Here is a 27,510-nt window from a genome sequence, read left to right on the forward strand (position 1 = left end):
GACGGCAAAGGAAAGATGAGGGATAAGAGCTCCCAAAGCGCGTGGGATGGGTTGGGATTAGGAGAAGGGACCGAGGCGAGAGTTCCGTAGCCTGGCCGCCGTACTCTCGCCAACACGCTACATCAACAACGACATCGATTATTAGGCTGGGACCTCTTGTGGAGGCCAATCACCGTTGATTGCGTGCGCCCGGGCTGCGGTGGTGAGGAGTACACGATCGCATAACGATGGAGGAGGAACCATTAGCCGGGGAATCGCCATCGCTCTCCAATACAAATGGTAATATATTTCCAACGACGTTGGTCAAATCGAAGGCGCCACATCTCATACTCCTCCATCAATCACCCCCCCCCCAATCCAACAGGCTGCTCCACCGCAGTGGCGGATCGCAAGGAGCGTGTACGAGTCACGGGCCAGCGAAAGGGCGGCACGCTGCTGGAGCTGCTCGAGTGGGTCGTCTCCACAGGCGAGGAAGGTATGTGTAATGCCCTGCCCTGCCCCACTCTTGCTCCGTGCTACTGCCCGCGCGACCTGGTCCCTTAGCTCCTCTCTCGCTATCCACCCCTTTCGCGCTCACCACTCCACACCACAACATCGCTGTGAGACTACTTGAAGCTCGCTTCCCGCTCACTGGCAGCAACGCTCACAACGCGCTTCGTGTCTTTGCGTTGACTGTTCACGACGAGAGCAGACATGATGTGGAGCTACTTGAGCACCTATCGCATCTTCGCGCCGCCCTTGCAGCTGCTCAAGATGTGGATGGGCATGTACACAACCTACGCGGCGGACAGTGACGACTACAGCCGCGAGTTCAACCACCGGATGGTCCTCTTCATGCGCTACTGGGTCGACCACTTCTTTGACCAGGACTTCAAGTACGACACACCACCCACGCCCCACGGCCCTCCATTATTGTTCATATCACGTTCGTGATGGTCTCCTTACCAACTACTCACCGCACCGTTGGCCGTTCACACAGGGACAAGCCTGCATTTTACGAGCTTGTGGATTTCATCAACAAGAATCTGCCGCGGGAGGAGGCCAACAAGCTCAAGCTGGCGTTCGTGAAGGTGAGCCCCCCCTTCCTCCTCCTCCTCCATAGCTTCGATCCTCTCAGGTGTTGGCAGTGCTACGGCAACTGAACTCACAGCTTGACCTTTCTGATCAGAAACCGAGTGCACTGGCCGCCCCTCACCCACCCGATGTACAGAACGAATCAGGCGCCGGTATTTTTTTGTCTCATGATCGTGTGATGTGTGTTGCGTGTCGTGTTGTGTCGTGTCGTGTGCTGTACCTTAATTTCATTTGATTTACGTCTTGTCTGGGTGGCAATTCAAATTTTTGTTCCTTTCAGGCTCGAGTCATTCGCGCAAGTCTAGCGGCATAAAGAGCATCCCCATGCTGAGTATCGGGGCTCCTGCGAAGCCACGCGGGCCTCTCTCGCCCTCGGGCTTCCGGTCCCCGACACCGCGGAGTGCAGGTACAGCGCTGTTGAGAGAGTTCCCTCTTCCCCCCATTTAAACGACGCTCGTGGCCTCGCGAACGACTTGTCCATGCGCCGCCGGCGCTAACCCGATCGCCCTCCTCCCAGCAGGCCAGTCTGGCCCGCAACGGACGGTGTACATAGAGGATCTCTCGCCCAGCGAGATTGCCATCAATCTCACCGCCATTGAGTTCGGTACGTGTTCCATCAGCGGACCCACTCGTATTCCCCCTCCCCCCCCGTAAGAATCGCCTCACCATTCTTCGGCTTCTTTATTGTGCGCACGCAGCCTGCTTTGAGAAGGTGCGGCCGGAGGAGCTGTTTCATATGAACTGGCAGAAGCCGGAACGAGAAACGTTGGCGCCCAACATCTCCTCCCTCACGCAGCGCTTCAATCAGGTATAAACGCGTAGTGTGCAGTCTTTCTTTTTCTCTGGTCGTGTCGTGTCGTTGGTCGTGTCGTGTCGTGTCGTGTCGTGTCGATTGTGCTGACTGGGTGCTCCGTCAGGTGAGCTTTTGGGTGGCGACCGAGGTGGTGACGGCGCCCACGCCCAAGCAGAGGGTCGACATACTGAAGAAATTCATCAAGTCAGCTCAGGTACGCTTCCATTGTGGCGTTGGCCTTGCCGGATACACGCTCACCTTCTTCTTATTTTTCTTGTCCACCGCCAAACAGAAACTGCGAGCGCTCAACAATTTTAATTCTGTGATGGAGGTCGTTGCTGGTCTGAACAACTCCTCCGTCCAGCGCCTCAAGGGGCTGTGGAATGTACGTGGTGATGGGTGGCTGTGGCTGTGGCTGTGGCTGTGGCTGTGGCTGTGGCTGTGGCTGTGGCTGTGGCTGTGGCTGTGGCTGTGGCTGTGGCTGTGGCTGTGGCTGTGGCTGTGGCTGACGCATCCTTTCGTGCCGGCGGCCGCCAACAGATGCTTCCGTCGCAGTATCTGGCACGGTTCGACGACCTCGACAAGCTCATGAACCCCTCGCAGAACTTCAAGCTCTACAGGGAGGAAGTGCGCCAGGTCGACTTTCCTGCCATCCCCTATTTTGGTATTGGCCCATAGCTCCCCCCGCCACCCTGCGGCTTTGCTCTTTGCCCTCCATTTCTAAACGCTCACCTCCCCTTTCCCCCAATGCAGCGCCGACATTGCGTGACGTGACGTTCATATACGATGGCAACCGCGAATACATATCGCCCGGCAAGATCAACTTTGAGATCATGGGTATGCACATCTGTTCGCCCAATTCTCTCATTGCTCAACTGCCCTGACACTGACACTCACGCGAACACGTCTGCTGCCTGTGTGTTGTGTGTGTGTGTGTGTGTGTGTGTATGTCCCCAGATCTGTTGGGTTGTCAGGTTCGCGAGCTGCTGCGGTACCAGAGGGTTCCCTACAACCTGCTCACGGACTACAACGTGCTCAACTACCTCAAGAGCGTTCGCCCGATGGACGAGGACATCCTTCGGTAAGCCAGACTCCCCAAGCCATGCGATCCCTTTCTATTTCGAGATGTTGAACAATTTTTGTCTCTTCACAGAAAATTTTCGTTCAAAGCCGAGCCGGCGGGTCCCACGGGCATCGCGAAGGAGCCGCGCCTGCGCGAGGGATCGCTGAGCAGTCCGCTGTCCAAGTCCGACTCGGACTTCTCGCTCTTCAACTCCTCCGAGGAATTCGACCCCGCGGCGGGCGACGCCTCCACGCCGCGAGACGAACTCTACATGTACGTAACTAACGACCCCCGTAACAGTGTGGCCCGACGATCTGGGCTCACACCAACGTTTCGTCGTGTGTGTGTGTGACGTGTGCGATGCCAGGCAAGTGGAGCGGCTGGCGGCGGGCCGAGGCGAACCGCCCACGGGCGGCGGGGGCAGGCGCTACTTCAGCCTCTATCTCACCCCCGACACGAGCGGACCCTACGCCGCGCTCAACTCCCCCCGAAGTCGGTGCGTTCAGTCTCCAGACCAAACCTCGACCGAGGCCCGGCGAGCCTTCGCGAAGCGCTGGTGCTGATATGGTGGTACTGGTGACCGGCCCAACAGAAAATCGGCCGAGCTTGTGCGCGAGTCCGAGCAGATCACTCCGCGCATGAGGTCCAAGTCCGTAGCGGCGGGCGATTCAGAGAGCGCCGGTTCTCTCACGGGTACCCTCGTCTGGGTTTAGGTTATTTTTTATTATTTTTTATTATTTATTTTAAATGGCTGTCGGACAAGTGCTGACGCGTGGACTACGAAACATACGCAGCGCGGGCGCGTGCCGAAAGCCAAAGCCAAAGCACACCCCGGCAGGTGAAGGTTGTGCCGAAACTGCCGCCGAACCACGGCCGGGTGGTGGCCAACATCTACAAGCTCCCGCGACCAAAGGCATCGCCCAAGCCTGTACGCCTCCCTCGTGCTTACTCGTGTTGTTTCTGTTCGTTGACACGACCAACGACCAACGACACAGGTGCCGTTGTCTCCGCGCATGCCGATCGTGCTGACCAACTCGCGCGGCAAGGGCGGCAAGCACTGGCTGCCGCGATGGGGCAGCGGCGGTGCTGGCGCCGGCGGTGGCGCCGGCGGCTCGCTCGATTTTGAAAACCCGCTCCACCGCGCCAGCGATTCGTGGGACGAAGATGACTACACCGAAGACGACGACACCATCACCACCTGCTCCTCCAAGCCGGGGGAGAGCGACTCGGAGAGCCTGGAAGACGACGACGAGACCCAGTCGTTCGACGACGACGACGAGCTGAGCCAACGCACCGAGGGTGGCCTGTCGGCGGCCGACCTGAGCGAGGTGGGGAGCGACTGCATCAGCGTGCGGAGCGACGGCGACGAGGCCACCGAGGAGGCCTTTGATGACGACGACTTTGCGGCGACGACGGACGACTTTGCGATGACGGCGGCGACCGATGACGACACCGTCGGCGGGGCGTCGGCGGGGTCGCCGGCCGGCAGCAGCATCAGCGACCCGGGGGCCGCGACGCACTCCTCGGCCAAGGCGCCGGCGAAGAAGGGCAAGCGGAGCAGCGGGAGTGTCGACAGAAAGAGGTCGCACAAGGAGGAAAAGCAGCCGAAGAAGGAAAAGAAGAGGGAAAAGAAGCATAGAGAGAAGGAGAAGGAGAAGAAGGAGGAGAAGGAGCGGAAGAGGGACGTCGCGACGTCCATCGGCCACCATCACGCTCCTCCTTCGAAGCAGCGGAGCACCTCCAAGGCCGAGCGCGACGGCAAGCCCGCCATCACGCGGAAGCGGTCCTCGCTGCGGCTGTCGACCACCTACGGCAAGGTCTTTGCCGTCATGGAGGGGTCCGGCCCAGACACCATCGAGCAACACGCGGCGACGGCTTCCGGGCCGCACGCCGACTCGTCGATGACGTCATCATTGTCATCGTCGTCGTCGTCTACGGTGGGCTCCTCGATGATGGCCTCGTCGTCGGGTTCGGGCGTGCGGCCGCGCCGAGGGACCGGCTGCTACATTGCGCCGCCCTCCTCGCTGGCCAACCTGCGCGATGACAACGGAGGAGCCGCCGGCCCTGCACAGCCGACCGCTGGCGGCAGCTCGGGCGTTGTGGCGGCTGCCGTAGCGGACCACGAGACCAAGTCCACCAAGCTCGACGTGCACCCGCGGCGAGGCGCCAAGGTCGACACCATCAACAACAACAGCCACATCGGCGGCGGCGGCGGCGGCAGCACCATTCGCGCGCCATTGTCATCGGGCTCGGCCATCCACGTCAGCAGCTCGTCGACGGTGCCGACCGAGGCGAGCGACGCCGGTGTTGTTGGGCCGCCGCCGCCGGTGGCCGGAGAAAGCGGCCACCACCCGGGTGGTGGCGGCACGGTGCGGAAGCACAAGGACCTGACGCAGCAGCTGCACCGGGAGCTCAGAGAGAAGGGCGAGCGCAACGAGCAGGCCAAGGTCAAGGAGTTCAAGCACAGCCTCCACCGCGAGCTCGAGGAGCGGCGCGAGAGCGAGAAGAAGCTGCGCGCCCGGCAGATCCGCGAGCGCCTCCATTCAGAGCTGCGCGAGCTCGCCGGCGGCGGCGGCGGCATGGCCGACAGCGACGACGGCAGCGCCGTCGCGCACCACCACAAGGGCGGCAGCAAGGCCTCATCGTCGTGGTTGTCGTCGTCGCAGCCGGCGCCCAAGGCCAGGGAGGGCGCCGGCCCGTCATCGACCACCGCGACCAAGGACCAGTCGTCGTCGCTGCCGCGATGGCGCCGGCCCTTCTTCACCGCCCAGTCGCGCTCCGCGCCCTTCAGCTCCTCCTCGTCCATCACACCGCTCACCTCCCCACCCGTCCCGCTCTCTTCATCCTCTTCTTCTTGCTCTACCATCTCACCATCCTCCTCCTCCTATTCCTCCACGTCTTCCTCCTCCTCGTCTTCTTCATCATCGCCACCATCACCGGCGAGAAAAGGCAGCGGGAGCTACGCGATGAAGAGTTTCTTCCGCCACTCGAGCGACCTGGGCGGCAGCGACGGAGCGACGGCGACGTCGACGCAGTCCGCCGCCGCCGGTGGTGGTGGAGGGTCGGGTCGGGTCAAGGCGCACTCCCGGAAGCGGAGCGTGGGCCAGGGCAGCCTCTTCTGGCGGGAGCTCCTCCACCGCGAGATCCGCTCGACCGCCGCCCCGTCCACCTCCCCCGCCGACGACTCTGAGCCCCAGCAGCAGCAGACCTCAGCCGGCTCCACTTCCCACTCATAGTTAAGGACGAAGTGGTGGTGTAGCGATGCTACACCTCTTATTTATTTATTTGACAAAAGAGAGAATTAAAATCACCAATTACTATTAAAATAATTTATAATGGAACTATGCACCGACTACACGCTATCACCAAAATACAACATTCAGCGCTCAACACTGTGTTGGTCAGCTGCTGCCGCTGCGTTCTATCTGAGCTTCTTGGCATCGAGCTGCTGCTTGCTCTCATACATGCCGAAGCCATACGGCACCGTCACCAAGCCTGCTGCCATCAGCCGTCAGACCGGGCACGCGCTGAAGAAGACGGAAAAAGGAGGCGATGACGTACCGCCGATGAACGTGGGCACGACCAGGTTGTTGTAATAGCAGATCGCCACATAAGCCACCAGGAACACACCGTAGATGGCGAGCCTGAACGATGTGAGGGGGACACGCCCACGCCCACGCCACAGCACACTCAACACTTGAAGGGAGAAGGAATGCAAAGTGGGGTACACGCGCGCGTACCAATTCCAGGCGAACTCTTTGCCCTGCCGCAGAGGCACATGGGCAAGCGTGAGGCCCCACCACGCGATGCCGATCAGGAACACGCCTGGAGTGTAGGAAAATGAGAGACTTTAGTGCTGTGTGCTGTGTGCTGTGTGCTGTGTGCTGTGTGCTGTGTGCTGTGTGCTGTGTGCTGTGTGCTGTGTGCGTACCTGAGCCAAAAGACATGGCATTGACGAATGGTTGTTCGCGGTGTTCGTCGTAGGTCCACCACAGGTAAGCGAAAGTGGCACATTCGGCCACAGTAACCAGCGCTGTGGGCACGCCTGACGCAATGAGCACCAGCGCCAGCACCAGTGGTCGCAAAACGGCACCAACAGCCGCCAAGGGCCAGCATCGATGGGCAGAGGCAAAGCCGCATAGACATCAAATTACAACAAAACAGTTTAATATACAAAAAAGATACATATAAATATATAGAAAGAAATATTATTAAACAAAATTAATATTATTTTTGTTTATTCCAAAATTAACGAATGAGAAAAAGGGGTGAGGTACCGATGAGGTTGAGCGCCCACGTCTGCTTCATGGCCTCGAAGTTACGGACGAGCAGGATCACCGTGGTGAAATACCAGAAGGCGAACAGCGAGAGCACCACCACGAACACCTGCGATTCGGAACACAACAAAAACAACACAGGTGCGTGTGCGTGTGCGTGTGCGTGTGCGTGTAGCGATGTGGCGATGTGGCGATGTGGCGATGTGGCGATGTGTGCGCGTGCGTGTGAGCGATACAGCGAGCGAGGCCGTGCGGGCGAAGGAGGCAAACGTGGCAAAGGTGGTGGTCGTGATCCGCGTAGGCCGGCCTGGAATAGTCGGCTGGTCGGTGTCCGTGTGCGCCGTGGAAGTCAGGCCGTACGTCAGCACACGAGAACGACACACGCGCGCGTGTGTGCGACGGTGTAGCAGGGATCACTGCGCGCGGGGCGTCGTACCGGTGAGCGTTCGCCACAGGCACTCGAACGAGAAGAGGAATCCCTGCACCAGAAGAAGGCCGAACGACGCGTAGAGGAACGTGTTCGGCTGCAGCACGTAGGACGACATCATCTCGTCCATCGACGGTGTGCGCCGGTGCTGCACCATTATATATTTTTATTATTGTAAATAATAACAATAATAAAATAACAAAAGCAGATGAAACATTGGTTGGGGGGGGGTACGCGTTGTTTGTCCTCTGCCGCACCCGCCCCGTCGCCAGTGGCACTTCCCTTTGTCGTGCGCTATTATAAAGGCAAATAAATAAGTGACAATCCAATAATACATACATATATATATATCTTGCTGTTCGTGGCGTGCCCCACGGGCCACACCCCAGGGGTAAGGTGGTACCTTCATGAGCTGCCGTCTTCTTCAGCTGCGTTAGGCTTGCACGTAACTAAGATCGTCGACACAAATTCACATTTAAATAATTATTTAAAATATTATTTTATATTCCCTTTGGCATTGTTGATGTTGTTCGGAGCTCAGCCGATGAGGGTGGAGATGAACTCGCCGGGGTAGGCCGCCGGGTCGATGTCGACGAGGGTCATGTGGCCCGCGCGCCAGCCGACGGCCGGGTAGAGCTTCTCGTTGCGCGGGAGGCCCGTGAAGCACAGGCCCAGGTTCTTCCCGTTCTTGAAGTAGGTCACGTTGCCCAAGTCCATGTCGAGCAGCACCCCGATCACGTCGCCCCGCCCGAACGTGTCGCCGTAGTGGCCGTTGCCGTGCGAGTTCGAATACTTGTACGACGTCCTGAACGCCCACGACTGCGCATTGCCTGTTCTCAATCAATCAAGCAAGGCGGTGGTGAGTGGTGAGTGGCGCCACGTCGCGTGAATGATTGGGCGGAAAGCCCGGCGTGTCTTGGGTCGTACCGCCCAAATAATTGTCCAAGGCTGTGTTGCTCTTCTGGGTGACACCGATGTAGGCCTCGTCGCCGTCCACCTTGATGGCCCAGAAGTGCTTGCCATGTCTACGGCGATGATTTAGTCCACAACAAAGATGAGAGAGTTGCGTGTGCGTGTGCGTGTGCGTGTGCGTGTGCGTGTGCGTGTGCGTGTGCGTGTGCGTGTGCGTGTGCGTGTGCGTGTGCGTGTGCGTGTGACAAGGCATGGACGTACTGGAAGCCTTCCGAGGCGCAAGCAATGCTGTACCACGAGGCCTGGGTCTTGTTGGCGACCTTGCCGTCGCCACTGACCTGGATGTGTTGGCCGTGCCTGCCACGCCGCCGCCGCCCATCAGCACAGGCAACTCATATTATACCGCGAAAAGGAAGCCAGACTTTGACAGCCGTACCAAGTAGAGTCCCAAAGGACCGAGCAGATGTACCGCCTCCGCTTGTACCGGGTGTTGTTCTTCTCCATCAGGTCCGTTAGGTTCGCCGACGCCAGCATGTGGTACTTGTAGGCCTGTTGTCGACAGCATTGGTAGTAGCAGTAGTGTCGACGCATCAGCAACAGCGCCAGGGACACATTTGGTCTGGTGGGGTGGGGGGGTGGTAGAAGGGTTGGGCCGCACCTCGGTCAGGTATTTGGTGGGCACCAGCATCTCGTTGGCGAGTGTGTTGAGGATGGGCAGGGGTAGCATGCTGAACCGGATGTGCTCGACGAACGGTCGCATGTGTTTCTTGATACGATCAATGTACTCCGGCCTGTGGGTCACAACACATGATAACGGGAAGATCAACACACGACATCAACACACGACATCATCAGTCATCATCATCGTCATCGCCGAATCGAATCGAAGTCGAGGAAGAACGCACGTCAATTTGAATTCGGGAATGGGCTCCAGGTCTTCCTCCTCTTCTACCGCTAGGTCCTGGACCTAGAGGTTGCAATGCGTCGCGGGGGGTGAGCTCACAACACAACGGGGGGGGGTCCAAACACGCAACAACGATGTCATGTCTTCATTCTCAAGAGTAGAGGGGAAGGAGAGGCGGTACCACCGTGGAGGGCAGCGCGCCGCCGTCAGCAATCTCGCCGTCCTGTAGAGCTCGGGCCAACTTCTCGTCCTGGAGGGGTAGTGGTAGCGGAGAAGAAAACCGAGAAGAAAGCTGAGCTCAGCTAAAAAGACCCAACCAGCCTTCGTCCTTGAGAGCGTCGTGGGGGTGGTGAAGACGGCGATAAGAACAAGCTGAGAGGGTCGTACCTCCTCCTCCATCAGCTTCCTTCGCACCTTGTCCTCCTCCTCTTCCTCATTTTGTAGTTTTCGAGCCATTTCTTCATCGGAAATCATCTGTTATCTCAGCAGTGTTAGTACCACGACGAGTCGATGCAGCACGCAGACAGACGAAAGTTGCGAGTTAAGACAATCACACACACACACACACACACACACACGACACACACACAGAGAAAGAGATGCAAGTGTACGTTGACGTAGGCTCCGGCAAAGGTGGCATAGAGGCCCGCAGTACCGCGAAGGTTGACCTCGAGCTTCTCCTGCTCCGATTTGCTGAGGGCCGTCTCCGGCGGCGCTTCCGTCTTCGCGCTTCCGTCATCGGTGCTGCTGCTGCCCGGCGCCTCCTTCGCATCGTCCGTCGGTGCTGCTGCTGCGGCGTCTTCCGCCTTCGCCTCCCCCGTCTTCTCCTCCGTCGTAGCTGTCGCCGTGCCGCAGTCCGACGCTGAAGTGCGCCACCAGCGAGCGAGTAGCGTGAGCCGAAGGCAACGGCACCACCATCGCCCATCATCACCATCATTGATGACACCTCACGTACCCTTGGGATCAAGGAGCTTGGCCGCGCCTTCGCCCAGCGCCTGGAACAGTCCATCCGAGCCTCGCATGTTCACGGCGTTCACGGGTGGCTGCAGGCCGCCGCCGCCGCTCAGAGGCGTCGTGGTGGTGTCCTTCTCCTCTTCGTTGTAGGCGCGCCGTTCGGCCCAGGCGCCCAGCATGAGCAGCACGTAGGACTCGTCGGGCACCACGAGCTCGTCGCTCTTAAGCAGGGCCTCGAAGGCCTCTTGGTTGAGGTCGAGCACGGTGTCCCGCAGCTCCTTGTCCTTGAGGATGAAGACGAGCTCCTTGCCGAGGTACTTCAGGCAGCGCTCGTAGTCGAGCTTGGCCTTGTCTTTGGCCTTTTTCTTCGGCTTCACCGCTTCTACTTCCATCTTTGATCGATCGACAATGAGCTGCTGCAAGATTTCGCATACGTTGTTCCTCGTGAGCTCTTGTCCAGTAGAGAGGGTCACGATGACTTTCTGGGGTGTTGATTTGGCGGCCTCCTCTGCTTTAGCGACGCTCTCGGCTACGTCATCGATGCCAATACGTTGGATGGTCGTCCCAATGAATGGCTTGCGCTTCGACGCATCGTTTCCCATTTTCTGGACCCAACACCGATTAAATGAATTGAATTGAATTAAAAGTGGATCGAATGGAACTGCCGCGAACGAACACCAAGAAGAAAGGAGGGGGCACCTGGTGTCGATCTTTCCCAGCCAACAAGAGAGTTCAACGGCGTCAATGACAGGGGGCGAGGCGAAGGTTGTTGTTCGTTGTTTGGGCAGGAACACAAGTAGCGAAAATGAGAGTGCCATTCAGCGATTGCCCAGCGGCTGCATTCCTGGCATAGTTTCGCCAACCGGCGTTCTGCCAGGAGCAAACTGGGCCTATCAACCTCTTCATGGGGTGGCTGTACACTGCTCTTATGATCCCACCCTGCCCAAGGCCTCTGTGGAGGAGTGATGTAAGGCGTGAAGGTAAGCTGTGCAGCCGTCGGCTGGACGAATAGCAATAATTCGGCCATTTAGAGCCAGAGCGCGTTTGCCCGCCCCAATGCCGTGCAATCGGCGGTTTGCTCCCTACCAGTGGTGCCAACAATCAGCCGGCTGGAAGGGAGTGCTTTGTGTTCAAACGAGCAGCACCCGCTCTATCTCCTTGCCTCACGACCTTGCTGCACATGGGTGCCGACGAGGATCTGTGCGGCACGCATCCATGGGTACTCCCGCGCCCATAAATCATTCGATTCATCATTCCGGGAAAAATCTGTAACGATCGAACCCGCAACCTTCCGCACTAAAGACCTTCACTTATTGTGCGGGAAACAGGGACCCTGGGAGGACGGCAACCTCACGTTGTGCTTCCAAGACGTGTACTGCTCCCCGCACGCGTTAGCACAAAGAAACAAAAAACCATATGATTTCTTGATTAAATATTTCTGTAAATCTCTCCACTTTCACTGTGAACAACAAATACTGCAGGGTGCTGGGTGGCGTGTTCTTTGCGTTCATCGCTCTGTTCGGGTCCTACCGCCTGATCGAGATACGCCGCTCCTTCCCGCTGCGGTTCGACCTGCCCACGACGTGGGTCTTTGTCGCCAAGGTACCTCCTCTCTTTCCCCCTCGTTCGCTTCTTGCACCGTGGTCGACCCTCATTGTCATGCATGCGTTCGTGCGAGCGTGCAGTTCCTCGTGTGCCTTGCCGTGGCGGGAATCGCTGTCTCGCGCACCTTCATCACTCTCTTTATCGACTCTGCGGAACCCTATGAGCTCCTTTCGGATGGCATGATCGCTGCCGGCTGGGTACGTCTTACAGCGTTCTCTCCATATATTGGATCGTTTGATCGTGTATTGACATTGCTTTGTGTTCTTGACACACACAACACACACACAGATCTACGCCTCGGCGATCTACATGGTCGAGTACTCGCGCGGATTGCCCAACAACTGGGTGCTGCGTGGGTGGTGGCTGCTGGCCTTCATCTTCGGCGCTGTTCGCCTGCAGACCGTGGTGGTGCTCATCGAAGACGTATGCAGCCAACTTTATCAGCTGCCAAAGCCCTCGTGCCGTGCCTGGCACTGTTTGACTCATATCCCCTCTCACCTCCTTCTGCGTCTCCCACGTTCTTGGTCCCCACAGTATGGCTGGGAGTGGGACTACAATGTGTTCTTCGTCGACTTTGGCCTCTACACGGTCATTTCCATCCTCGGTCTCTGGTTCCATGAGGTAAACATGTATTGCCCTGTCCACACAGCGCGCATGAGTCCCAGGCGGTGGTTGCAACGCATACGTCGGTCACGATGGTTCACCTCGTCTCACTTCCTTCATCGACCCACTAGGTGCCCGTTACGGCTCAGTTCGAGCGACTGTCCCAGGACGAGGCTGAAAAGTTGCCGCTGGCCTACAAGTCCCTGCTTCACAAAGGCGAAGAGAGGGTGCCCCTCCCTTCTCTCTTGCACGCACCTCTTTGCGTTGAAAGCTCCAGTCTGACTCGTGTGATGGCGCCACATAGTTCATTGACGGCGGAGGCCCGTGCCCCGAGGACTCTGCCAACATATTGTCGCGCTTGTACGTATCCCTCCCACTCTCGGAATTCGTTCGATATCTCAATTCTCACTTTCGTTCTGTTGGCCGTGTTTGCGTGTCAACACAGCACGTTCTGGTGGTTCGACGATCTCCTCTATTTCGGGTTTGATCATGCGCTCGCCATGGAAGATCTTCACGAGCTGTGCAAGCAGGTACCCCAGTCCCTCTCCGTCTCTCTGGCCTTACACTCCTTTGGCCCTGGCCTCGAAGGCCCTGACTCTTTGGGTGGTGTCTGCGAACACACAGGACCAGTCCCCCGTCATCGCCGCGGCCTACGAGGCTGCGTGGGACAAACAGCTGCAGCGGCAGAAGTACGTGCGGCAGATGAAAAGGCTTTGCCCTGTAGACCACTTCTGATCGTGTGTGTGTGTGTGTGTGTGTGTGGTGTGTAGGCCTTCGTTGGCTCGTGCCCTGTTCGCCTCATTTGGGTGGCAGTTCGCCTTCGCCGGAGTCTACAAGCTCATCAACGATGTCGCCGTCTTTGGTGGCCCTCTCCTGCTCAGCGCAATCGTCGCCTTTATTCAGGACAACGAGGACCCCATGTGGTACCATACTTGGCTTTCCCTGCGAGCCCAGACCATTCAATCTCTTCTCCTAAGCCCCTTTCCCTCGCACCCAATCACACAGGTACGGCTTGCTGCTGGCCGCGCTCATGCTACTCAGCTCCGCCGTCCAGTCGATCGCCTCGCATCAATACTTTCATATTGGCTTCCGCGTGGGCATGAAGGTGCATTGTCTTTCTTTCATGTGTCATGGATCCACCCCAAGGTGCACACACCAACTCAACACCTCCCTTTTCCAGATCCGTGCTGCGCTTGTGATGGCCGTCTACAGGAAGGCGTTCAAGATGAGCGGAGCCGCCAGGCAGCAGTCCACCGTCGGCGAGATCGTCAACCAGTACCACCACTCCACTTCACTCCTCCTTTTTTTCAATGCTTGCTGACCCACTCTTCGCCTCTGTTGCTGTGTTCAGTATGTCCCTCGATGCGCAGAGATTGATGGACCTCGTCCCGTACGTCTCCGCCTCTTTGGTGTGCCGCAGCTGTAGCGCAGAGATTGACGAAACCTGGCTGTCATACATACTACTACCACCACGACAGGTACCTGCACATGGTGTGGAGCGCCCTCTTCCAGATCGGCGTGTCGCTCGGCCTCCTGTGGCGCGTCGTCGGTGTCTCCACTCTCGGCGGTCTTGCGGGTTCGCTGCCTCCTTGCTCCTTTGCTGTTGAGGAACCACGAGCTGATGCGCTTTGAATGTGTGTCTGTGCGTGCGTGCGTGTGTGTGTGTGTGTGTGTGTGACTGTGTGTCTGTGTGTCTGTGTGTGTGTGTGTGTGTGTGTGTCTGTGTGTGTCGCGCAGTGATGATCCTTTTGATTCCGGTGAACGCCGTCCTGGCGCGGTGGCTCGGCAGCATCCAGAAGGAGATGATGAAGCACAAGGACGCGCGAAACAAGATTGTGAACGAGGTCCTGCAGGGCATCCGCGTCATCAAGTTCTTCGCCTGGTACTCTCCCCTTGCCCCTTTACACCTTCATCACAGCATCAGCGAAAGACTCAACGCATCGTTGCGCAGGGAGGACAGCTTCCGCGAGAAGGTGGGAGGCGTGCGAAATGCCGAGATGGCCACTCTGCGCAAGAGTGCCTACCTTCGGGTATGTGTGTGGAATGCACACACCCTGCAACCAATCAACGCGATTGGTCGCTGACCATTTCATGGGCTGTTTGTGATTGGACAGGCGGTGAGCAGCTTCTTTTGGACTGTGACGCCGCTGCTCGTGTCGGTCGTGACCTTCACCATGTACTCTCTGCTCGACAACACCGTATGCCAACCCTTTCTTTACCCTTTCATGCGTTGTTGTTGTTGTTGTTGTTGTTGTTGTTGTTGTTGTTGTTGTTGTTGTTGTTGTTGTTGTTGTTGTTGTTCACTGCTAACCAACCCACGACGTGTCTCGCTCTATATTCCCAGTTGGACGCAGCGACGGCGTTCACGGCCCTGTCGCTCTTCAACGTGCTGCGTTTCCCGCTGAACATGCTGCCGCAGGTAATCTCCTCCCTCGTGGAGGCCAACGTGTCCGTCAAGCGCATGCAGAAGTACCTCCTCGCCGAAGAGGTCGACCCCTTCGCCGTCGAGCGGAAGCCGCGTACGCTCACCCCACTTCGCCCCACTTCGTCGCTGTGATCATTCATTCATTCATTCATTCATTCATTCATTCATTCATTCTTCAGGATCGGAAGACGCGCAGGCCACCAGGGAGTATACGAAGAAGAGCAAGAGGAAGAGCAGAAAGAGCGCGAGGTCCGGCGACGCCCCCGTGGCGATCGAGATCCGCGACGGCGAGTTCCAGTGGGACCAGAAGACTGCCGAGCCCACGCTCAAGGACATCAACATCACCATCCGGTATTGCGTGCCACATTCCTTGATTGAGGTGGTGAGACAGGAAGAAATGGCGCTGACGGTACGTGGCCGCGTGGTGATCCAGCGAGGGCGAGCTTGTGGCCGTGGTTGGTGCGGTGGGCAGCGGCAAGTCGTCGCTCTTGGCCGCGCTCCTGGGCGACATCAAGAAGAACAGAGGAAAGGTATAACCTTCTATTATTATTAGTATTATTGTGCATTATTATTATTATACGCGCGTCGAGTACAATTTCTGACATGTAGGCGATGTTCGCTTCAGGTGACTGTGCGCGGCGATGTGGCGCTCGTCACACAGCAGGCCTGGATTCAAAACGCCACACTCAAGGACAACATTCTCTACGGCTCCGAATACGACCACGAGAGGTGCGGGAGAAAAACCAACAGCACTGCGAACAACCTGAAAGATGAGAGAGCGAGCACCAACACTGACTGGGCACGTGCAGGTACGAAGAAGTCGTGCGCTGCTGTGAGCTTGCCCCCGACATTGCCATGCTGCCTGCCGGCGACATGACCGAGATCGGCGAGAAGGTGCGTCACCGCCATATCCTCGCCCTCTCGGAAGTCGTGACCAACCACCTTTCGCTCGCTGCACGGCTTGGCAGGGCATCAACTTGTCCGGCGGCCAGAAGCAGCGTGTTTCTATCGCTCGTGCCGTTTACGCCAATCGCGACGTTTACCTCCTCGTACGAGCCTTTCTTGCCTTCCGGCGCGTATTTTCTTCAGTCCTGATCGCTCGCTGTGGCTGCAGGACGACCCGCTTTCGGCCGTGGACGAGCATGTCGGCAAGGCCATATTCGACAACTGTGTGGCGGGCGAGCTGGATGGCAAGACCCGCGTGCTGGTGACGCACCAGCTGCAGTTCCTCCATCAGGCCGACCAGATCATTGTGCTCAAGGACGGCAGGATCGGTACTACACCGACCCATTCACGCGTCTTTTCGTTTTCGTTATTTTTGTTCGTTTTCGTTTTACTCACTTGCTTTTGCGGTGCGACGCGTTGGTGGCTTCAGCCGAGATGGGGTCGTATGCGGATCTGATGCAAGACGGCAAGGAATTTGCGTCGCTCATCAAGACGCACGTCAAGGACTCCAAGGCCAAGGACAACGCCGAAGAAGAGGAAGCCGACGAGGAAGAAGAAGCCACCGGCAAAGACAAGAAGTACCACACTCCTCCACACTCCTCTCCACAAACCCACAAACTCGACGACGATGATGAGGATGATGATGATGACGACGATGATGGTGACTCTCACCTCCATTTGTTTGACAGGGCCAAGGGCGAAGACAAGGAAAAGGAGGAGAAGAAGAAGGACAAGATGATGTCCGTCGAGGAGCGCGAGGAGGGATCCGTCTCGTGGCGGGTCTACTGGGAGTACATCGTCGCCCTGGGTACGTAGTTAGTGCTCTTACCTACCAGGCCTGGGACCTCCCCCCTTGAGAGAATTGTTGGTCTCACTGCTGGACACCGTGCACTGTGGGTCACAGGCGGCATCGTGCTGGTGTCTCTCATCTTGGCCGCCTACATCAGCGACCAGGGCTCCTCGATCATGTCCAACTGGTAACGCATCACCGCCCGGTATGATTCTTTCAGGTGTCCACCTCACCAACCGGTGTGATATCGTGGGTGTCGTGTGTGTCGTGTTGCGTCTTGCAGGTGGCTGTCGTATTGGTCGGACAACGAATCGAAGAACAGCGTGTGGTTCTATCTGGGGATCTACGCCGCCATCGGCGGTGGCAACACCCTCTTCGTGCTCATCAGGTCCATTCTGTTCGCCTACGGCGGCCTCAACTCGGCCAAGAGCCTGCACGAGAAGCTGCTTCACAGGGTACCCGCGGGCACCTCTTGCATCATTTCTGAGAGCCCTCTGAGACTCATCTGTACATTCATCAGATCCTGCGCGCGCCGATGGCGTTCTTCGACACGACGCCCGTAGGTCGAATCCTGAACCGCTTCTCCAAGGACATCTACGTCATCGACGAAATGTTGCCGCGCACCATGGGGTACGTGCCGCCCACACAGTCAGGTCCTTGAACCATCATGCAGATTCGTTCACACACACACACACACACACACACACACACACACAACACACGACACACACACAACACACATGACACACACGACAGGTTCTTCTTGATGATGTTCTTCGGCAGCGTGGGTATCATGGTGGTCATCGCCATGGTCACGCCCTTCTTCCTCTGCGCCTTCATTCCGCTGGGCTTCGTCTACCACTACATGCAGCAGGTAACCGGTCCATCCCCAGTTGGCGATCGTGTGTGTCGTGTGTGTCGTGTGTGTCGTGTCGTGGCTAATGCGTTTCCGTACGGTAGTACTACATTCGGTCTTCGCGCGAGTTGAAGCGCTTGGACAGCATCTCGCGTTCGCCCATCTACGCGCACTTCTCCGAGACCCTGGTGCGTCATTCCTCCCTTCCCCCGCGCAGCACCCGCCAGGCACACGACTGACTTCATTGATTGGCGCCCTCGAATTCGACCACGCACGCACGCACGCATAGGCGGGCATCTCGACCATCCGCTCCTACGACCAGGAGGAGCGCTTCGTCACCGAGAACCAAAGAAAGCTCGACGAGAACCAAAAGGTATTCCCCCCTTTCAACTCCGATAATAGATCATAGATCATATAGTAATTGATAATAAGCATTATTGAATCTTTATTATTGACTGGAATGTCTGCCTCTTCGTCCAGGCCTACTTCGCATCGGTGGTGGCCAACCGATGGCTCGGCATCCGCGTTGAATTCATTGGTGCGTGGTGGAACCTGCGCTGGTGATGCGGGCGGGATCGGTGGGTTTGTGCAGCGTTTGGACTGAACCGTTGAATGTGGTGGCCGCCGCCGCCGCCACCCAGGCACGTGCGTGGTGTCCCTGGCTGCGCTGTTCGCGGTGCTGGAGCGGGACAACATCGACCCGGGTATGGCCGGTCTCTCGCTCACCTACGCCCTCAACATCACCGGCGTGCTCAACTGGTGCGCCCCTACAGCTCATTCCTCTACTTCGTGGTCAGTTTCTAACCACACGACCACGCACGCACGCACACGCACACGCACACACGCGCGCGACCGCACACACGACCGTGATGGTGAAGGGTGGTGCGAATGTCGACCGAGGCGGAGACGCAGCTGGTGAGCGTGGAGCGTGTGATCCAGTACATGAAGGTCGAGACCGAGGCGCCGGCCGTGGTCCTCGAGACCCTGCCTCCGCGCTCGTGGCCCGAAAAGGGCGCCATCGACTTCAAAAATGTCAAGCTCCGCTATCGGTGCGTGTGTGCGGTGGCGCGTGTGCGGTGGTGCGGTGTCGTGTGCCGTGTCGCTTGTGCGTGTGCGGTGTGGCACACGCAGGCACGACGGTAGGCTGATTTCTTTTCGGCGCAGACCTGAGCTGGACCTGGTGCTAAAGGGAATCAACGTCAGCATCAAGCCCAAGGAAAAGGTGGGCGTCGTCGGCCGAACGGGCGCTGGCAAGAGGCACACCACTTCCCCCTCTAACCCCCCGTGACCGTGCGTGTGGTGGGTGAGTGCTGACGTGGCCTGTGTTTCCGATTGGATCACCACACAGTTCCCTTATGTTGGCTCTGTTCCGATTGGTCGAAGCCGCAGAAGGCGTGGTGGAGATCGATGGCGTCAACATCGCCACCCTCGGTCTCGACACCCTCCGGTCCCGTCTGTCCATCATCCCTCAGGTAACCATCAACACACTCGACGCACACACACACACACACACACACAACACACACGCACCACACACACACACGCACACGCAACTTCTAACGGTGGCGATGGTGTGCAGGACCCGACGCTCTTCACGGGCACGATCCGAAGCAACCTCGACCCGTTCGAGAAGTACACGGACGAGGAGATCTGGTACGCCCTCGAGAAGGTCCACCTGAAAGAGGCCGTACAGGCCATGGGCGGCATCGACTCCGCCGTGTCCGAGTGTACTCCTCCCCAGCCGCACACGCACACGCACACGCACACGCACACGCACACGCACACGCACACGCACACGCACACGCACACGCACACGCACACGCACACGCACACGCACACGCACACGCACACGCACACGACTGACGTGAGTCTTCATGTGGGCAGTTGGCGAGAATTTGAGCGTGGGCCAGCGCCAGTTGATGTGCCTGGGCCGTGCGCTGCTGCGAAGGGCCAAGATCCTGGTCATGGACGAGGCCACTGGTGCGCTGAGCCCAACCCTGCCTGCCTACTGCACGCTCTGCCTAACTCGTGTGTGTGTCGCACTCGCCGCACAGCTGCTGTGGACTACGAGACGGATCGGCTCATTCAGGAGACTATCCGGGAGGAGTTCGTCGATGTGACCGTGCTCACCATCGCCCACCGCATTCAGACCATCATCGACTACGATCGAGTCCTCGTGCTCGACAAGGGCCTGTACGAGTCCTTTTTATTTTTATTTACTTATTTATTTATTTTGTTTTTGTACACAAACACAACAACTCACGCAACACAACTCCTCACACGACACACGACACACACACGACAGGGTGGTCGAGTTCGAGAACCCGACGCAGCTGCTCCAGAACCCGGGTTCCGTGTTCTACTCGATGGTTCACGCTTCGGGCACCACCGAGCACTGAGCGAGCCACTTCAACCCTCGTTGCACGTTCGCTTTCCATCAAAGAACAGTTTATTTTCCCACGTGTGCGGTCAGTCGAGGGTGGGGAGGCCGGCTTTGTTGGTCCGTCCGCGCAGGCGGTGGGCCTGGAGGTCGCGCACCCGCGCCAGGGCCGCCTGCAGCTCGCGGTCGGCCTTCTGCCTGATCGCCCGCTGCCGCTCGCCCTCGACCCGCATCTCCGCCCACCACCCGCCCATCCACCGCGCCACTCGCTCTCCGTCCTCTTCTTCATCATCGCCCACCAAGTGGTCCTCCTCGTCTGCCTCCCGCCACAGCGGCGGCAGCCCCATCGCGGTCCGCGGGCCAGTGTGGTGCTGGGATTCCACTACTGTGGGCCGATCCACGGGGAGTGGCGGGCGGCTGCCCTGGCGCATGGTGGCGACGGCGGTGGTGGCGAAGCAGCGAACGACCAGCGCAAGCTGGGTACTTCGAGCTGGGCTGAGATGTTTGGTCTTCATCATCATAGCGTGGGGGAGGTCGAGGGGTCAGAGCAATGGACGTGCTCCTCTGGACCCCAGCAACAACTCAAGAGGCCTGACCGGTCGGGTGATGAGGGTTGACAGGTAGCGCTAGCAAAGCCGAGGGGCCATAGCCGAGAATTCGCCGGAATGGAGCGTTTGTATTGGCGGTCGGCGTTAAAAAACCAAAAAAGAATACACGGACGGGTGTTGATCCCGAGGCATCGCCACCCACGGGTCATAGATTAGAAGCCCGGGTTCCACTCCGTGGAGACGAAGGAGTGGCCGCCGCCCAGGTAGTGCAGGCCGGCCATGGTCGACTCTTCCTCCTCTTCTTCCTCCTCCTCGCCTCGGTCGAAGAGCAGACCCACCCCACTCTCGTGTTCGTCGTCGCCTTCGCTTTCGTCTTCGTCTTCGTTCTTTTTCGCTTGATGGCCGTGGTACTGCTGCGTAACGGGGACGTACCATCGATCGTCGCCGAACATGTCGAGCAGGCCGTCGGAGAGGTCCACCACGCCGCCGCCATCGCCATCTTCCTCTTCGGCCGGAACGTGGTGGTGGGTGGTGGTGGTCGCCGTCGTCGTCCAGCCGCCGAACATGTCGAGACCGCGCGGCACGCCTGAGCCGCCGCCGAACATCTCGGCCAGCGAAGGTCCGTCGTCGTTGTTGTTGACGCCCCTGCTGTCGGTCTCCCATTGCTGCCGAGGCTCGCTATTATAATCGCCACGGCCGCTCCCGGCATCGTCCTCGTCGTCATCACCGCCGTCGGTGCTGTCACCATCGAACAGAGCCCCAGCCGACGCCATCCAGTCCACGGCCTCCTCCTCGGCGGCCCATCCACTGCCAGCTCCTCCCTCGTGCTGATCCCAGCCGTGCGACGGCGCCGTGTTGGCCCACCTGACCTCCTCTTCGCCGTCGTGGTAGTCGTCGTCTGGGCTCGCGAAGAGTGCGTCCACGGCCGTCAGTTGATCTGCGCTCTGCTTGAGCGATGGGGCGCCCGCCGCCGATGACGATGACCACGACGACGACGAAGCTGGCTCGACTGAGTACTTCTGCTGCGAGGTGGCGCTGATGTGGCGCTTCTTGCGCTCGTCGCGCTCCTGCTGGCGCTGGCGCTCGTCTTTGTCACGCTGCTCGGCTTCGTCGCGCTCTCTCGCGTGGATCTCGCGTAGCCGGGCGCGCTCGGCCTCGTCGCGCTCGCGGTTGGCCTGTTGCAGAGCCTGCTGCTCCTGGCGCGCGGCCTCGCGCCGCTGCTTCTCGCGATCCAGCTCGGCCTGCCACGCGGCCTGGTCGCCCTGCCGCCGGGCGCGGTCGAGCCGCTCCTGGTGCTTCATCCCCTCGATCCGCCGCTGAGCCACCACATACCTCACGTTCTCACGCCGACGCCGGTCGACGCCGACGTCATCATCGTCATAGGCGTCGACAGCAATGATGTTGGCGTTGATGAGGTGCTGCAGGACCTGGTCGCCGTCGAAGTGCTCCTCGTAGTCGCCGAAGTTGTCGACCACCTTGCGCAGCTCGGCCATGTTGGTGGGCCGGCTGCCCTTGGCCTCGAGCGACCCGAGTATGCGCTCGACCATGCGCTCGCGGCCCTGCGCGATGCCCCGCGCGCGCTCGCGCTCCAGGCGCCGCCTGCGCTCCAGCCGGCAGTCATCGCTCGTGAGCGCGCGCTCGTTCCACTTGAACTGGCGACAGCAGCCGCACACGCCCAGCACGCCGTCGGCCTGCAGCAGGGCCAGCACCTCGTCGGCGTCGATCTTGCGCACCAGCCGACACAGCGGCGCGATGAAGTTGCGCAGTTTGACGCGGTCGCGCGGCAGCATCACCACGTCGCGGTAGTTGTCGACGTCGGCCAGCGCGGCCTTGTGCCGCTTGAAGTCGTTTCGCGCATTCTTCAGAATCCACTTCTCGACCCTCTTCACGATCTTGACGATGCTCGCGGACACGGCTGGGGCTGTCTGGCCGGACTGCGCGGCGTCGCCTTCGTTCTTTAGCACGTCGGGCTGTGTCGTGTTCGCCGCTTCGCTCTTTTTCTGGTCGGACACTCCGAGGACGCCCGCCGAGCGCAGGCCAGCCCAGCCCTCGTCAATGTCCTCTTCATTGCCGCCGTCGGCGTGGCGATCGTCGACCAGGCCGAGAAAGTGTGATGCCAGCATGTCCTGCGACGCGCCACGATCGCAGGCAAGCTCACGTTGGATGGCCACGAACTCGGCGACTTGGGCCGCCAGGTCGCACATAGCGCCGGAGCGGCCGCCCCGCTTGCCTACCACCCACAGCGCATCGGGCGGCGTCGACGATCCGGCGGCTCGGGCGGGCTGGTAGGCCGAGAGTCGGGCCAGGAAGTAGGCCAGCGCCGAGCCCATGAGGTGCTTCATCGATACCTTCTTCTCCTTCTGCTTTCTCTTCTTCATCTTCTTCGCTGCATCATCGTCCAGCAGCTTCTTGTCTTCGTCACGTCCGCCAACGTTGTCCCTGTCTTCGTTTTCGTTTTCGTTCTTTGGCTTCTTACGCTTCTTGACGTCAAGCTGGTGGAGCGAAACTTCGAAGCGCCGCGTCGCATGCCGTGGCTCCTCGCGGGCCTCTGCAACTCCAAAGACCCTGTCGGTCAGCACCTGAGCGGCGGGCGCCACCTTCGCATCGCTTGTCGGCGGACTGAACGGGCGGTGGCAGCCGCAGCACGGGTAGACGGCCGGCCGCTTGGCCTTGCGTCGCGTCGCGAGGGCCTCCGCTGCCTCGGCGTCGTCGCTGCCGGTGGACCGAGGCCGGCGGTCGTCGCGGTCAGTGAAGAGGAGCACGAAGGTGGACTGGCCAACGTTGTCGGCAAGCACCAGATCGTAGACCTCGGGTGATGTGATCCCCACCTTCGCCACACTGCTCAATGTCTCGCCGTTAGCACACGCACACGCACACACGCACACACACGCACGCACAAACACACACACCAGACACACTCACAGGCCACACGACACACACGACACACACGCACAATACAGGCAACGGACAGCACCTGTGAAGATCGACAAAGAAGAAGTGGCAGGGCGTATCAGGATTGGCGCAGCGGAATTTGCGCGCCTCGCTCAGCACCTCTTCCACCACTTCGTAGTAGGACGGCAGTCGCGGCCGCTTCGCTGCAATGACATCCGAAGTGATGAGCAGTCAACGCACGGCCGACACCAAGGACACACCACACACTACACACGTCACATGGGACACGCCATTTCGGTACCCTTGGGAGGACGAGCCCGCTGCGTCTGTTCCGACCTGCTCGCGAAAATACAAAATTACTCACCATAATAAGCATAAATAAATATGGAGGTGCGGTGCCTTGCATCTCTGGGGGCGCCTCGACCTGCCCCGCGCCCGCCTCGAGCGGGTCGTGTATCGCCCGCACCACCACCCCGCCAGGGTCGGTCGGCGACTCGGCCTCGGCCTCGGCCTTCGCCTACCGTGGGTGCGGGGCGTTCCCCCCTGTCTCCACCACGACCACCGCCCCTACGATCGCCACGTCCTCGCCCACGAAAGCCACCTCGTCCGCGCGGGGCTCTGCCCTCTTCCATCACTCTCAGGGTTGTTGTTGGGTTTGTGGGGTTTGCGGTGCGGTGAACTGCGCCTGGCTACTCAAGAATGCAAAATATGTTGAGAATTGGTATTCGGAGAATTAGAACCAAATTCCTGATTTTCATCGGTTTCATTTTTAGTATTCTTAAAATTCAAAATAAAAATAATGAAGAGTGATACAAGTAGGGAAACGAATAATAAGTGCAGGAAAGGAGAAACATCTGGGGCTCACGCATTTGCGCCAATTATGATCGCTTCGGAGTTGGTTGTGTTGTATTGTTTATAACACCAAGTCCGCAATTGGTGTTCACACAACCGAGACATCGAAAGACTCCGGCCACATCAACTTTATCGGTACTCTCCGGCTTGCTGGTGTATCAGGTGCATCAGCTTCCTCGCGCTCCGTCATCGCCCTTCATCGGCCATCGTTGGCCTTAGGCGCATTCTTCCGCCGCTTGGGCGTTTGGGCGGTTGAGGTGGAAGTCGTCGCGGCTTGCCCCGTGGTTGGGCTCCGGCGTCGACGTGACGTGGTCGAGCGGAGCAGCGACGACGGGGTACGCGGCCGGGTGGTGGTCGCCATCGAGGTGGTCGCGGCGGCGGTGGTGTGGAGGACCGGCAGGAGCAGCGGAGAGGCGGACAGGGACAAGTCGACCGAAGGCAGCGTGGTGGCGTAGGGGATCTCCATGTCGACCGTGTAGGGCGACGAGGGCTGCGATGACGAGGCCGACGACGGCATCGAGCAGTGCCCACCCCCGTAAAAGTGGGGCAGCGCTCCGCCACTGGCACGCCCGAAATGGTAGGGTGAAGCCGATCTCGAAGACGACGACGAAGCGAGGGAGAATCGCGGCTGAGATGCCGCATGATCGACGAGCGGTGGGAATGAAGTGGCAAATCCCGACGGCGGGTTGTTGGTCGCCCACGAGGACATCATCGGAGATGCGGCGGCGACTGCCGCCTCGCGCAGGCGCGCGAGGCTCATCCTCATCTTGGCCATCGCCCTGCGCGCCTCTTCTGATTCCGACTCGAAGCCTAGCAGTAGCCTGCCGGGCTCTACCGAGGGCGCCATCTGGTCCATCTCGGCGCCGCTATGCTGCTGTTGATGGTAGAAAGTGGGCTGCGGCTCCGACTGGGCGGGCGTCGAGCGCAGAAACTGGAGGATCTGCTCCTCGCCGGCCTCGGACAGCCAGGCCCACGGGTGGTCGCCGCCACCCAGCGTTGTGTGGGGCGACGGCGCGCGCTCTCCGCCGTAGGTGTAGTAGTGCTGCGGGCCGTACTCTGGCGACGACAGCGGCATCGAGGGAGACGACGGGTAGTGATGGTGGTAGTGCCGCGCGGAGGACGGTGTCAGCTGTGGGCTAGCGGCAGTCTGAAAGACGTTGAGAGGGGCTGGCGGCGGCGGCGGCGCCGGGATCGAGTGGTCGATGAGCATCGAGTACCAGGTACCGGTCGGCGGCGGAGGCGGAGTCGGCGGCGGTGCGAAGAGCGCCGTGTTGTTGGCGAGCGTGGACGCGAAGATCGGCGTGGGCGCCACGGCCGCGTGCGAGTGCGAGTAACGTTTGTAGTCGTACAGGGAGTCGTCGTAGGGGTGCCGGTGCTGGTGCTGATGTTGGTGGGGCTGCTGGTGCTCGAGGCTGTGGAGCAGCGGGAAGATCAACGAATGGGAGTGCCGCCGCCCGACGGGATGAGGAATGTGGTACAGGCGCGCCGGGTCGTAGCGCCCGTCGTCGCCCAAGACCGAGAGCCGGTCGCTGGCCGGCACGAACGCTTCCTGCAGGAAAGCAAGGTAGCTACCCTGGTGCGGCTCGTTCCCGGGCACGTAGGCCTGTGCGGTGGTGGTGGTGGTGGTGGTCGTCCTGTGCTCGTGTTGGTCGACCTGGGCGTCGTCGCTTCGCACTTTTTCTTCCTTCTCCGTCTCGGCTGCTGGCCGCTCCTCGTCGTCTTCGAACTTGAGCTCCTTTCGCCTTCGGCTGTTCCTTGGCGTCGTCTTCTGCGCCACTCTCCCTCGGCTTCTGCTCGAACGGGTGCTGGTCGCAACTCTGTTTCGGTTGTTGCTGCTGCTGCTGCTGTTGTGGTTGTGGTTGTTTTCCTTGTCGCCTTCCTCCACCTCGACCTTCTTCGCCTTCGCCTTGCCCCTGCCCTTTGTCACCGCCGACTCGCCAGTGTCCTGTCGCTCATCGAACGACGGGCTCGCTCTGGCTGCTCCCCTCCGTTGTCGCTTGGCCCGGTGCGTCGTCGTCGTCGTCGGCGTCGGCGTGGTGGGCGTGGTGGGCGCGCTGGGAGCTTCTTCCTCCTCATCGACCACTTGTTCCTGTTCGTCGACGCCGTCATCGTCATCATCGGTGTCGTTGCTGGGCTCTGCCTTGGCGCGTGACCGCTTGCGGCTGACCGTGAAGTCCCACGTCTTGCCGTCCGACCGCTCGGCAAACCCGGAAAGCAGCTGGTGGATGCCCACCTGCTCGAGCGACCAAACGCGTCAGTGGATCCACACGCGAAAAATGGAGGGAACGCGAAAAGCGAAAATAGCGAAAGCGAAAGAGGGGGGGGGGGAAGTAAGAAGTGCTGATCACCTTGTCCAGTCTGTCGCCGCTCGTGAGGGCGTGGGCCAGGGTGGGTATGTTGGTCAGCGGTGTGTGTAACTAGGTTGGCGTAGAGAAGAAGATGTGAGCTTCTGTTGGAAGGCATGGGCAGTGGCTTGGCCGCTTGGCACTCATACACCACGCCACACCGCAGTCAACCACACGTCGCCGACACGAAACAGCCAAAGAAAGAATTTTGGTAGTGGTAGACCAGCAATGCAACAAATCGAGAAAACGAGATAGAGATGGGCACGCTCGAGAAGATGTGCGTGCAGGACCGACATAGATAAGAAAGATGGGAGGACTGTCCCAGACCAAGCGGAGGGCACAAGGCATACCTGGGCCACTGTCAGTGACGGGCGTGCGGCCTGAGACATGGCCGTGTGTGGCAATCGCGTTCCTTGTGGTGGTGCCACTGGTGGTAGTGTCCTGCACAGCTTCTTCTTGAACAACAGCAACAACAATGGGTCTCGGGTGCGTAGCGGTGTGTAGTGGAGGCGGAGTGGAGCGAGAAGTGATGGCTCTCTCGCCACGGGTCCGTGAAACCCTTGCGTCGTCTCCCGTCCTTCGGCCTATCTTTGGGGAGCGAGTTGGGAAAAGACAACACACGTGCGCGGCAAACACGGGAGTTAATATGGGGAAAATACTGTCGCACTATTGGTTCGCCCTTTATAGGTCCGGGCGTAACATGCGAACAGCCCAAGATGGAGTTGACCGGTCGATGTGCAGTATTTTGTGCACACGTGCAGCCTCTCTGGCCAGGTGTATGTACCGGGGGGGGGTCTGGCCAAAGGTGAAAGATGGATGGATGGGTAGGCGATGTGGAAGTGGGAAGCTGGGTTAAGCCAAGGGG

General features: G+C 59.4%; 8 protein-coding genes across 8 annotated transcripts; 3 read left to right on the plus strand and 5 right to left on the minus strand.

Annotated features, from left to right (window-relative positions):
- Positions 1 to 227: 227 nt before the first annotated feature.
- Positions 228 to 3,643, plus strand: ACA1_076890 (RasGEF domain containing protein; the record flags this gene model as incomplete). The annotated part of the gene is made up of 15 exons (XM_004335801.1): positions 228 to 279; positions 365 to 475; positions 692 to 875; positions 980 to 1,070; positions 1,375 to 1,480; positions 1,595 to 1,678; positions 1,773 to 1,882; positions 1,992 to 2,081; positions 2,160 to 2,387; positions 2,408 to 2,531; positions 2,621 to 2,704; positions 2,825 to 2,948; positions 3,021 to 3,203; positions 3,298 to 3,426; positions 3,523 to 3,643. 15 exons carry the CDS (start codon positions 228 to 230, stop codon positions 3,641 to 3,643), a joined length of 1,821 nt encoding a protein of 606 aa, XP_004335849.1.
- Positions 3,644 to 3,943: 300 nt separating this feature from the next.
- ACA1_076900 (uncharacterized protein) lies at positions 3,944 to 6,166 on the plus strand (the record flags this gene model as incomplete). Its single annotated transcript, XM_004335802.1, has 1 exon — positions 3,944 to 6,166. One exon carries the CDS (start codon positions 3,944 to 3,946, stop codon positions 6,164 to 6,166), a length of 2,223 nt encoding a protein of 740 aa, XP_004335850.1.
- Positions 6,167 to 6,351: 185 nt separating this feature from the next.
- On the minus strand, positions 6,352 to 7,764 carry ACA1_076910 (uncharacterized protein; the record flags this gene model as incomplete). Its single annotated transcript, XM_004335803.1, has 7 exons — positions 6,352 to 6,425; positions 6,492 to 6,574; positions 6,671 to 6,755; positions 6,862 to 6,975; positions 7,208 to 7,316; positions 7,444 to 7,514; positions 7,644 to 7,764. 7 exons carry the CDS (start codon positions 7,762 to 7,764, stop codon positions 6,352 to 6,354), a joined length of 657 nt encoding a protein of 218 aa, XP_004335851.1.
- A 407-nt stretch (positions 7,765 to 8,171) lies between these two features.
- ACA1_076920 (SPRY domain containing protein) lies at positions 8,172 to 11,006 on the minus strand (the record flags this gene model as incomplete). The annotated part of the gene is made up of 10 exons (XM_004335804.1): positions 8,172 to 8,464; positions 8,562 to 8,659; positions 8,808 to 8,903; positions 9,016 to 9,095; positions 9,205 to 9,337; positions 9,452 to 9,513; positions 9,632 to 9,700; positions 9,838 to 9,924; positions 10,062 to 10,312; positions 10,406 to 11,006. The coding sequence occupies 10 exons, from the start codon at positions 11,004 to 11,006 to the stop codon at positions 8,172 to 8,174; spliced, it is 1,770 nt and encodes a 589-aa protein (XP_004335852.1).
- Positions 11,007 to 11,584: 578 nt separating this feature from the next.
- Positions 11,585 to 20,027, plus strand: ACA1_076930 (multidrug resistanceassociated protein, putative; the record flags this gene model as incomplete). The annotated part of the gene is made up of 42 exons (XM_004335805.1): positions 11,585 to 11,623; positions 11,733 to 11,776; positions 11,886 to 12,006; positions 12,090 to 12,206; positions 12,298 to 12,432; positions 12,544 to 12,630; positions 12,744 to 12,839; positions 12,917 to 12,972; positions 13,058 to 13,142; positions 13,237 to 13,301; positions 13,383 to 13,535; positions 13,618 to 13,717; positions 13,793 to 13,887; positions 13,964 to 14,002; positions 14,091 to 14,188; positions 14,350 to 14,494; positions 14,531 to 14,642; positions 14,727 to 14,810; positions 14,957 to 14,998; positions 15,032 to 15,131; positions 15,217 to 15,388; positions 15,471 to 15,567; positions 15,663 to 15,766; positions 15,847 to 15,931; positions 16,006 to 16,086; positions 16,152 to 16,311; positions 16,413 to 16,790; positions 16,887 to 16,959; positions 17,056 to 17,227; positions 17,293 to 17,402; positions 17,556 to 17,646; positions 17,733 to 17,816; positions 17,918 to 18,001; positions 18,109 to 18,166; positions 18,270 to 18,387; positions 18,507 to 18,677; positions 18,793 to 18,912; positions 18,977 to 19,100; positions 19,208 to 19,355; positions 19,513 to 19,608; positions 19,683 to 19,821; positions 19,934 to 20,027. 42 exons carry the CDS (start codon positions 11,585 to 11,587, stop codon positions 20,025 to 20,027), a joined length of 4,572 nt encoding a protein of 1,523 aa, XP_004335853.1.
- A 70-nt stretch (positions 20,028 to 20,097) lies between these two features.
- Positions 20,098 to 20,355, minus strand: ACA1_076940 (uncharacterized protein; the record flags this gene model as incomplete). Its single annotated transcript, XM_004335806.1, has 1 exon — positions 20,098 to 20,355. The coding sequence occupies one exon, from the start codon at positions 20,353 to 20,355 to the stop codon at positions 20,098 to 20,100; it is 258 nt and encodes an 85-aa protein (XP_004335854.1).
- Positions 20,356 to 20,768: 413 nt separating this feature from the next.
- On the minus strand, positions 20,769 to 23,741 carry ACA1_076950 (uncharacterized protein; the record flags this gene model as incomplete). Its single annotated transcript, XM_004335807.1, has 3 exons — positions 20,769 to 23,394; positions 23,531 to 23,651; positions 23,735 to 23,741. The coding sequence occupies 3 exons, from the start codon at positions 23,739 to 23,741 to the stop codon at positions 20,769 to 20,771; spliced, it is 2,754 nt and encodes a 917-aa protein (XP_004335855.1).
- A 755-nt stretch (positions 23,742 to 24,496) lies between these two features.
- ACA1_076960 (uncharacterized protein) lies at positions 24,497 to 27,034 on the minus strand (the record flags this gene model as incomplete). Its single annotated transcript, XM_004335808.1, has 2 exons — positions 24,497 to 26,533; positions 26,996 to 27,034. The coding sequence occupies 2 exons, from the start codon at positions 27,032 to 27,034 to the stop codon at positions 24,497 to 24,499; spliced, it is 2,076 nt and encodes a 691-aa protein (XP_004335856.1).
- Positions 27,035 to 27,510: the final 476 nt, after the last annotated feature.

The sequence above is a fragment of the Acanthamoeba castellanii genome (genome assembly GCF_000313135.1).
Source record: "Acanthamoeba castellanii str. Neff unplaced genomic scaffold scf7180000084612, whole genome shotgun sequence".
NCBI lineage: Eukaryota > Discosea > Longamoebia > Acanthamoebidae > Acanthamoeba > Acanthamoeba castellanii.